Source organism: Peromyscus maniculatus, chromosome 1 (assembly GCF_049852395.1).
Source record: "Peromyscus maniculatus bairdii isolate BWxNUB_F1_BW_parent chromosome 1, HU_Pman_BW_mat_3.1, whole genome shotgun sequence".
NCBI classification, from domain to species: domain Eukaryota; kingdom Metazoa; phylum Chordata; class Mammalia; order Rodentia; family Cricetidae; genus Peromyscus; species Peromyscus maniculatus.
The window spans coordinates 154417239-154428562 of NC_134852.1; the positions used below are offsets into that span (position 1 = coordinate 154417239).

The 11324-nt window shown below is 46.5% G+C and overlaps 1 protein-coding gene across 2 annotated transcripts in view; it reads left to right on the forward strand.

Moving 5' to 3' along the window:
* The window catches only part of LOC102923691 (actin, aortic smooth muscle-like), a 45171-nt gene extending 35974 nt beyond the window's left edge, over nt 1–9197 (forward strand). For both annotated transcript variants that reach the window (XM_042258039.2, XM_042258041.2), the window contains exons 7-10: nt 166–327; nt 6264–6452; nt 6922–7103; nt 8912–9197. In XM_042258039.2, the coding sequence (XP_042113973.2) occupies nt 166–327; nt 6264–6452; nt 6922–7103; nt 8912–9055 (677 nt within the window). In that variant the 3' untranslated portion in view covers nt 9056–9197. The remainder of the gene's footprint in view (nt 1–165; nt 328–6263; nt 6453–6921; nt 7104–8911) is intronic.
* The last annotated feature ends 2127 nt before the right edge of the window (nt 9198–11324 follow it).

The window sequence follows — 11324 nt, forward strand, 5'->3', positions numbered from 1 at the left end:
GGTCAGCCTTCACTCTAGTTCACGTCCTTTAGAAGAAGCCGGCTCCTTGGCCCCTTTCCCTTCCCTTCTGTATTTCCTCCTCCACTATCCCTTCCTATGGAACTAACAGTTGCCAAGGGGTGCTGTGTAATGCACATCATGATGACAGAACGCCTTCTTATGTAGGGACAACTATTGAATCTGGAGAAGGGATGACATACATTGTGCCTATTATGAATGGCTATCCTTTGCAACTGTCGACCCTCAAGCTGGACGTAGCTGGACAAGACCTGACTTCGTACCTCCTGAAACTGCTTTCAGACAGTGGGAACTTGTTAGTGGGTGCAGGTAGGAAACAACTATTCTCAGATACACAAACCAGTGCTGTGTATAACATTCTCCATTTTCAATGCATGTGTGTATAGATGACCTGTGTGTGTGCATTCATAGGCTGAAGGACAACCTCAGGTTTCAGCTACCCACCTCTTTTGAAACAGGTCTTCTATTGGCTTGGAGCTTTCCCATGAGGGTATGTGAGATGATTCTATTACAGAGGAGAGTTGACAAGTACCCCATAAGCAGTAAGGGCCTTGGGTCTTTCATTAAGGGCTTAGACAGGATAATACTTGACCCCCTTTGTGCCCTCATCCTGGGCTATATTTTTAGTTCATACAGTGTGCATGACAGCCATTCCCAATAGGCCATTGGCCTTTCTGGTCTTAGACAAGGAGTGGAAGACTGAAACCTAGAGCCCTAAAAAATAGCATCAATTAGAAGGATGGTGAAAACTGATCAGGCCAGAGTCCTTGCATGTTCCTGGCTGCCCACTCTTAGCAAGATCCATGTGTTCATCATCCGTCTGTCTTCCCAAATGCTGATGATTATACTCATCCTTGCAGATGAAGGAAGTGGAAGTTTAAAAAAGACAATAACAAAATAAAAAAGAAAAGAAACCACAAAAAGGAAAATAAAAAAGAATAATTAATTTGCCTAAGTATTAATTAACCAGTTAGCCAAATAAATGGCAGAAGTAAGATGTGAACCAGAACTGTCTCACCAAAACCCAATCCAGGAAGGTGAAGGAGGGAAACACTGGGATGTAGGAGAGTTCCAGAAGCCAAGGACAGAGAAAGGAGCAGCGGATGGTACCATCTGCTGGAGGGAAGGAACAGAGGAGCCTCCAGGATCTGGAAGGAGAATGGAGGAGACATGGTCAAGGAGGTTGGGGTAGGTCAGGAGTAGCAGCACACACACGTAATCATGGTGATTGAAGGTGGAGGCAGGAGGATTAGGAGTTCAAGGACATCTTCAGCTACAATTATGTTAGAGGCCATCCTGGGCTACATGAGACCCTGTTTCAGAAGAAGAAGAAAAAGAAAAAAGAGGAGGAGGAGAAGGAAGAGGAAGAGGAGGAGGAAGAGGAGGAGGAGGAGGGAACTGGAATAAAAGGAAGAGGGGGGAAGGGGGAGGGGAAGAAGAACAAGAACAAGAAGACAAGGAGGAGGAGAAAAAGTGGAGAGGAAGAAGGAATAAGAGGAGAAATGAAATCAGGAGGGGAGGAGGAGTTAGAGGAGAAGGAAATGGAGGAGTTGGAAAAACTGGAGGAGATGGAGGAGGGGTTGGAAGAGGAAGGAGATCTGAAGGAGGAGGAAGTAGAGGAGGAGGGGTTGGAGGAGGGGATAGAGGAAATGAGTGAGTTGAAAGAGGAGATCCATTAAAGCTTGTTATGCAGGCATGAGTGCCTGAGTTCAGGTCCTTGGCATAACCCATGTCAAAGCCAAGTGCGGTGGAGGGAGTGGTGGGAACAGGTGGATCCCTAGGAAATCATTGGTCAGCCATCCTAGCCAATCAGGTGGAGGAAAAGGAGATGGAGAAGGCTGATTCAAGTGAAAGTGGCAGTCTTCAGGCTGAAAAGAGGAGATGAGACCTGTGGTTGGAAGGCTTCTCAAGTCTTGCCTGCCAGCCCTGTAGACCTGCAGCCTGCTTATAAAATAATCACTCAGAAGCTTATATTAATTATAACTGCTCAGCCATTAGCTCAGGCTTATTAGTCTAGCTCTTACACTTAAATTAACCTATAATTCTTATTTATGTTTAGCCACATGGCTTGGTACCTTATCTCAGTTCTGCCTTGTCATCTTGCTTCCTGTGTCTGACTGGCACGACTCCTAACTCCGCCCTTCCTCTTCCCAGCATTATTTTAGTCTGCTCACCCTGCCTATAATTCCTGCCTGGCTACTGGCCAATCAGTGTTTTATTAAACCAGTATACAAGAGCACTATCCCACAGCATTTCCCCTTTCTGTCTAATAAAAAGGAAGGTTTTAACTTTAACATAGTAAAATTACATATAATAGAATCATTATCAAGCAGGAATTACAGTTATAATATCTAGTCTATTTATATTTTGCAAAATTAAAGAAAATATTCTATCTATCCTCTATTTGTGAGTCTAAGGTTTCATATCTACTTTATCTTTTATCATAACCAAGGAAAATTATAGCTATAACTATTTAGTCTTCAACTACATCAGAGACCCCAGAAGGATATAATATTACCTAAGCAAACAGGAAGTACATTGTAAGCAACTTCCAAAATTCTGAAAATGACAGGTGTAGGAGACCAGCCCCTACTATTATTTACCCCAGGAACTCTTGAGGATTGAGAGATAAGAGACTTAGTTAGAAATAAGGAGAGAGAGAAATGGAGAAAACAGGATAGACTCAGGTGGGCCTGGATCCTTATTCACTGGCCCAGAGCTTTGTTCAAAAAGCTATTTATAACAATGTCAAGGGGTGGAGCAAAAGACCTCCCCCTTGCTAGTTAGACTCTTACAAACACCCGGTACCCAGGCTCATGGTCTAATCAACCTCTTATGCAGTCCTGCTGGGTACAGCCTCTTGGAAACCTAGTGGGCTCCAACAGGCAGGCAGTCTGCTGCCTGTCTGGATAGTCATCCAAAGTTCCTCTGTAATGTTGGGACATCCTTCTTCAGCCTACAGACCGAGAGTCTCTCAGTCTCTTCTCTCTGTGTCCTGTAGAATATCTGGCAATTTCTTCTGCAAAGTAGGAACCTGAAGGACCATCTCGCCTTGCAAAGTTCAGTGGTCACCGTCCTAGGGGTCCTGCACGTCCAGTTTATACAACATATTATCATCAGCCCAGGCAAGATTAGCCTCTTGTCCAAATGGCTATTTTTTTCCAAGAAGAGGAAAAACTCTATATGGAATGTCTTCAATGCCCATCTTCCTCTTTGAAGTAATTGATGCTGCCAGGAGCAGATGTGTCTCATTGTCCAGAAAAGTCTTAAGTTTTTAAAACATTTTAAATGTCATATTCTGTAGGTCTTTGAAGTATTTGAAGATTACCTACCTAACTGAAATAAGTCTATATATGCCTAGAAAATTTAACATGACTATAAGTTTGATTATCATAGATGACTAATAATCTGCATTTCTCAATTATACATTGCAATTTTAAATGAGCTGCACAAATATAATACCTTAAACAAGAGTAGAAATATATATACACAGTATAACAAAATTAACTTTAAATTTGTAATAAACTGAAATCTACGGCAATATAAAACATTTTAAACAAGTTGTTGCTCTTTAAAAGTAGATTCAATAATCTACCCTTTCATCCTATCATATCTATAATATCTCCTTTTCTTCTTTAGAAAGAAATTACATTTATAATCAACCTCCTTTAAATAAAAATAAACATTTATAAACAATATTTTGAGAATTTGGGCATAGCTTCTCATACTACTTCCTGCTGGATAGGGCACTGGCAATCTAATGGGGGTCCTGAGAAAATTAAGAATTATGATCAAGTTCTGACTAGAGTAGACTGTGAAGCTGCATTGTCTGAGCCAGTTGCCTTGAAGCTGATTTTGGATGTTGATCATCTGGGCCATGGTGTCATTGGAGACCTTTCAGAGTGTCCTGGTTGATCAGGACCATATTAGCCTAGAAGCAATCCACAGATTCTCATCTTCTGTGGAAACAAAAGTAGAACCTCTTTTCCAAAGCAACGTATTCTTAGACACAAATTTTGAAGTCAAGATACCTTTAATATATATATTGGTTTAACTTAGCAGCCTTTACAATCAAATGTCTTTCTGCAGTTAGAAATCCCAAAGATAACACAATCCAGATTCTCTGTGTAATATCCATCTTTACATGGATTATTTTTATATTACTTTTACTGTCTCTTTAAAGACTTTATTTTTTTAAACTATTTCTTTATAAACTGTTTAGAGGTTCATTCCATCTGAATCTGTCTTATTGTGAATCTATTGCTTTAAACTGCAGCGTGGCTAGGACAGAAGTGGCAGCCTGGGCTGCTGACTCTGCCCATCTCAGCTTTTCAACATGGTGGGGGTTGTTGTCCCATTTACCCTGTCAACTCTGGGATCCATGCTGCCATGTAGTATGCAGCTAGTGCAGCTAGCCCATAAACCCTTTTTGTCTGTATGAGTAAAGTCTAAATCTACCATGCAGCATGCTGTGCAGTTAGGAGACAGCTCTGTGTACCCAGGCAGGAATCCACCATGCTGTTCTCAAGCCCACACACCATGAACCCACCATGGCCAGGGGGAAATGTCACTATACTGTGGCCCACCATGAGCGACATGAGTTAGGAAGGTATTTTTTTTTCTGAGACAGGGTTTCTCTGTGTTGTTTTGGTGCCTGCCCTGGATCTCACTCTGTAGATCAGGCTGGCCTCGAACTCACAGAGATCCACCTGGCTCTGTCTCCTGAGTGTTGGGATTAAAGGCATGCACCACCACTGCCTGGCTAGGAAGGTATTCTTTTTTTTTTTTTTTTTTTTTGGTTTTTCGAGACAGGGTTTCTCTGTGTAGCTTTGCGCCTTTCCTGGGACTCACTTGGTAGCCCAGGCTGGCCTCGAACTCACAGAGATCCACCTTGCTCTGCCTCCCGAGTGCTGGGATTAAAGGCGTGCGCCACCACCGCCCGGCCTAGGAAGGTGTTCTTAACTACATTTATAGTCTCTTCTTAAGCTCTCTCGGGTTTTAGGTGGAAACTCTTGCCACCACATCTGGGCACCATTTGTAGTCGGAAGGTTTCTCAGGGCCTGCCCAGCCCCGCATCCCACAGCCACTTATAAAGTAATCACTCAGAAGGGCAGAGTCAGGAGTCACCAGCCAGACACAGAGAAAGCAAGATGACAAGGCAGAACTGAGAAAAGGTACCAAGCCATGTGGCTAAACATAGGTAAGAATTATGGGTTAATTTAAGTGTAAGAGCTAGTCAGTAATAGGCCTGAGCTAATGGCTGAGCAGTTATAATTAATATAAGCTTCTGAGTGATTATTTTATAAGCAGGCTGCAGGGCTGGGCAGGACCTGAGAAAACTTCTGACCACAGAGGCCTCCAGGTAAGCAACACAGTGAAGTCCCTTTTAGTCAAAGCTCAAAGACAACAGTAGATAAAACATAAAAGCCTAATCAAAAGGCATATCTGGGCTTCAAACCTGTTGTCAGAAACCTAGGAAGGAAAAGAGCATCACTTGCCAGGTTTTCCAGGCACGGGGCCTCACTGGTCATAACTAGTCCTCCAGAGACCAGCAGGCATGGGGCGGGGTGTAGGCAGACTTTTTTGTCCTGCCAACCAATTCCCAAATAATCATACAGAGACTTGTTATTAATTATAACTGCTTAGGTAATAGCCCAGGCTTGTTACTAACTAGCTCTTATATTTTAAATTAGCCCATATTTCTTATCTATGCTCTGCCATGTGGTGGTACCTTTTTTTTTTCAACATGGCAAGTTCAGCTTGCTTCTCTCCAAATCTCAGGACTCCTGAGACTTCGTCCTTCTTCTTCTTCTTTGTGCTCTCTTCTTGTCCATTAGTCCTGCCTAACCTCTATCTGTCCAGCTTTGGCCAGTCAGCTCTTTTATTAACCAGTGAGAGCAATACATATTTACAGTATATAAAGATTATTGTTCCACAGCAGTGGTGGGGGTCCAGAACACCCAGGTAATAACTGTGAATTGGATTTTGTAGGCCCCACAACCATCACACACGGCAGGGTTGCATCTTAGGCGATGCTGAAGAGACCCAGCTCTGTGCCTCCTGTGAAGGGAGGATTATTTCCTCATGCTCTGCCCTTACAAAGCCTGGCCCACAGCCTGGCCAAGACCCCACTGAAGGGATTGCATGGACACAGTGGCTGTCTAGGAGTGGGGCTACCTTCCTGTGCCCACTCTCCTGAGTGGCACCCTCCATGTCCCTGCTTCTTGGTCTTCCTTACCTTACAGCTGACCGTGAGTACATCCGGGACCTGAAAGAGAAACACTGCTATGTGGCACTGGACTATGACATGGAAATATCAAAAACCGCGGCGCCCTCCTGCCAGAAAAAATTCCAGTTGCCCGATGGCAAGGAAGTCAGCATGGGGCAGGAGGCTTTCATGTGCTCAGAGGCCCTCTTCAATACCAGCCTCATCGGTGAGTCCAGGATCGGGGGCGGGGGCAGTGGGCCAATGGGCACTCACATAGAATGCCATGGGTAAGGAGGTGCTGACTGGCATGCACTCCCCCCATCCCAGACACTCACAACATGAGCCATAGCTACATGACATACCCATCATTCAAGGCTGGTGTGGGTTGCTTGCTTATACAACAAAAGGCAAGTGAAAGCAGTTACTCAGTGGCACTTTCCAAGGCTAGCTGTGAGTTGGGACACTGCCCTACAGATGCCAACAAAACAGGTGATGCCAACCTCATCTGAGGCATGGGAGGTCAACTCTTGTCAATGATGGTGCTGGCAGGCCAGGCTTGTGACCTGCTTGAAGTCCACGGGCCTTGAGGTACTTGGTGGCACTTGGGGCCATCCAGAACCAGGGAGGTATCCGTCCTTACAATACTAAAACTGGGAACCTTTGATCCCAAAGCCCTCTTGTGCATTGTCCCCCAGGGAAAAGCAACCTGGGGATCCACATTCAGGCCCAGGAGAGCATCACATCCTGCGACCGCTCCTACTGGAAGACTCTTTTTAGTCATATCATGGTGTCTGGCGGCACCGGTGCCTTCTCAGGCCTACGACTCCGGCTGCAGAGAGAGATAACAAATCTGGCCTCTCCAGACCTCTGTGTGAAGGTATTGGCCCGAGCCTTACCGGGGGCCTCAGGGGTCAACCCATGCAAAGTTTTAGAGTGGCTTTTGGCTCCAGTCATTGTGCTTCCCATTTGAGGATGCACCAATAGCAAAAGTGGCAGAAGCCCCTGGCATTTACATCCTTTGTGTGGGGTGGGGCGGGGGGTGGGGTGGGGCGTGGGGTGGGGGGTAGGGTAGGAGGTGGGGAGGGGGTGGGGACAGTGACAGCAAGCTAAGCTAGTGTAGCAGGAGTGGTAGATGGGAAGGATCTGTAGTCTGCATTGTGGACAGTGGCAGGCTGGGGTGCTCAACACAGAGAACATGTGCTTAGAAGGCACCAAAGTGAATACTTCAGAGGGGATGGGGAGCTATGGGGGGCCAGGAAGAGCATGTGGGCTTATTTTGTCTTTTATATGAATTCGTGTGTGTATGCATGTGGACACAGAGGCCTTGTCCAGCTCTCTTCATGGCTTCTGAAGATCTGAATTCAGGTCCTCACACCTGAGCCCATCTCCCCCATCTTCTGGAACAGATCTCTGTAGCTAGAGTTTTCCTGCCTTACCCACAGTCAGGACAAATCTCTCTCACCCGCCGGTCCCACAGCTGCTCAGACCCAACCAAGTAAACACAGAGATTTATATTGCTTACAAACTGTATGGCCGTGGCAGGCTTCTTGCTAACTGTCCTTATAGCTTAAATTAATCCATGTCTATAAATCTATACCTTGCCACATGGCTCGTGGCTAACTGGCATCTTCACTTGCGGCTTGTCATGGTGGCAGCTGGCAGTGACTCCCTTTCCCTTCCTGTTCCCTTAATTCTCCTCTCTGTTAGTCCCGCCTATACTTCCTGCCTGGCCACTGGCCAATCAGTGTTTTATTTATACAAAACGATATCCACAGCAGCTCTCACTGTGTAGTCCTGGCTGGCCTGGGACTTGCTATGTAGACTAGCCTGTTCTAGGTCCTCCTGCCTCTGCCACCCGAGTGCTGGGATCACAAATATGTGCCACCAAGGCTTCAACATCTCCCAATTTAAAAAGTTATCTTTTCCACTGTGGAGAGATGACTGCCCACAAGTTCTTCCAGGTACGGACACTCTGGGTCCCATTCAGAACTGTTCATTTTTTTTTTCAATGAATATCTTTTTAAAAGGTTTGTTTTTATTTTATGTGTACAAGTGCTTACTTCCATGTACGTGTGTGCACCGTGTGTGTGCAATGCCCATGGAGGCTAGAAAAGGGCATAGGATCTCTGAAACGAGTTACAGACAGTTGTAAGTTGCCACGTGGGTGCTGGGAACTGAATCAGGTCCTTTGTAAGCACAGCAGATGCTTTTAACCACTCAGCCATTGTTCCAACTACAAAGGAATACTTTCTAAACAAAACATTGTAATTGTACTTGTTTTCTTGTGTCTGTATGTGTGCATGCATCACAGAATGTGTGCTGAGGTCAGAGGACAATGGTGGAAGCCATTTTTTTCTTCTAGTATGTGGGTCCCAGGATTTGAACCAAGGTACAGGCTTGGTGGGTGGATCTTTATCCACTGAACCATCTCGCCAGCCGCAAGAACAGTTATTTCAATCCTTATTTATTTGTGTATGTGTGTATGTGTGTGTGCATGTGCACACATGCTACTGCACATGTGTGGAGGTCAGACGACCACTTGAAGGAGTCAGTTTTCTCTTTCTACCATGTGGGTCCTAGGGATTGAACAAAAATTGTCAGCCTTAGGGCAGCTGTGTTTGCTGAATAGCCTTCTCATCAGTCCAGAGTGGTATTTTGATGTGGATTTTCTTCCCCTCCCTCTAGGTGGCCATCTCTCCATATGCCAAGTACGGTGCCTGGGTAGGTGCCTCCATCTTGTGCTCTCTCCCTATGTTCAAGGACATGTGGGTCACAAGTCAGGAATATAGGGAAATTGGCCCTTCCGTCATGTGTAGAAGAAACCTCTGACTGGTGGCTTTCAGGTTCCATCACCTGGGCCAACATCACCATGCCCAGGCTGAGCCTCAGCCTAACTGAGCAGGCCACAGTTAGAACAAGCTTACAGCAAGGCCCCTTTTCTCCTGGAAGGCAGTAAAAGTGTGCAACAGGACTGATTCTGCCTGGTGTCTGGGTGGCCCCTGTAGCATCCCAGTATAACAGGTGCTGATTCTTCCTGTGTGGTGGTCAGGATAACTCAGTGATGCTGCATAGCAAGCATCCCAGCTCCCAGTGCCACAAAGTGATTTGCCTATCACCCTGCTGCCTGCATCCTGAAGTAGGGGTCACTACCCTCACTTGAGACCTTCTGGTAAGGCAGGTACCATCTTTAGCATTCACTCATTGTGAATTTCCTAGTTCATTTTCTGTTGCTATAACAAAATATCCTATACCTGATAATTTATAAAGAACAGAGGTTTATTTAGGGCACAGGTTCAGGAATATGACACCAGCCTCTATGAGGGTTTTGTGCCCTCATTAAAACAGTGTGGAGCACTGTGGACTGAGACAGCATCATGCAAGTTTAAGTCTCTTCCTCTTTTTATCAAGTCATTAATGCTATCAAGAGACCCCATCCTTATGACTTCATTTAACCCCAGTCACCTTCCAAAGCCTCTAAATACCATTAACATATAGATTCGGGACATCTTAAACACCAGTGGCCGAAGTTAGGAGTCCTCTGCTGGGTCCCACTGGCAATCAGGGGACACGGTGGGTGTATATCACAATAGACACAAGTCATACAAGGCCCCACCCCAACCCCAAGAGGACAGGAAGGAGCAGAGTTAGATGGTACAGGGGCTGGAAGGTGTTAACAGCGCACACTGTGCAAGGGGTCTCAACCCTTCAGGGGAAGTAGTCCTCATGAGATTGTTGTGAGGCCCATTTTATTGGGTATGGCTGTAGATGCAGGAACTGCAGCCAAGGTAGACTGGATCAAGGCTATAAAGGTCAACATAAAGGTCAACATAAGGACTTGAAATGAGTGAGTGGGAGCACTGGGGACTGATGCATATAAGGCAACCCCAGGCTGGATACCTGCCCCTGCCCCTCTTCAGCTGCAGCAGCTTCTGCTCAGCAGCTGCCCCTATACCTTGCCTGAGCAACACAGTAGAGCTGGCCCTGAAGGTGTAGGTGTGGGAGAGCTAACCCTGAGAATGTGAAAGCCAGAGAACTGGCCCCGCCCCTTGCTCATTGCTGTAAGGCGTGAACTAGCCAAGGCAATGCAGAAGAGCTCCCCCTGGTGGTGAGGACAAGGGAGAACTGGCGGGCTGATCAATCTTGCAACTACCTAGACCCAGAAGCAGGGTTGTGAGTTGGCTCACCCCAACATCCACCACATCTGCGATCTGCTGGAGCACATAAAGGGACCAGTCTTGCAGACCCAAAGCTGCAGGATCTCCAAGACACAGGGCAACAACAGGATATCCAAGAGGAGTCCCAGGGAGGGCCCAGCATCAATAGTGTAACAGAAACCAGAGGGCTCAAACCAGACCAAGACTGTTTGCAATGAACACTTGCAAGTAACGATATATGGATAAAAGGGTTTACTGTGTGACTCACTGTGTCACACTGCAGTTTCCATGGTGAGTTGAATTTTTTCCTTTTAATTTTTTTTGGGGGGGGCAGGGGGAGGTTACAAGGGCAGAGGGTAGATATGAAGGGATAAGGAAATGAATGAGATATAGATGCATGATATGAGATACCTGCCTCCAGGCTGTGCCCCCACCCCTGCCAGCCACTGGACACTGTCCTGCCAAGACCCACTCTACTGCCCAACCCCAAGCATCTGAGCATCCTCCCTGTGGCCAGCCCTCACCTGCAACCCCAGCAGACTACGCAGGTACAGATGCAAACCACACCAGTTGGAAAAACAGGTGAGTGACTGGCCTCTCGGCTGGACTGCCCCAAAGTTCAGATTCTAACTAAATTAAACCCTAGGACACATTCTGTGCCCCCCCCCCCCCCCGATCCCAACACCAGCAAGGGAGCTGGACCCTGTCCCCACCTCTGGTGGAACTCCACTGCTCTGCTGCAGTCCCCACCAGCCTGCAAGCAGGTGAGATACCTGCCTCCAGGCTGCACCCCTCCCTGCCACCCACTGGACACTGTCCCACCAAGACCCACTCTGCCACCCAACCCCAAGCACCTGAACATCCTCTCTATGGTCAATCCTCCCCTGCAACCCCAGCAAACTACATAGGCACAGGTATAAACCACAACAGTTGGAAAACAGCAG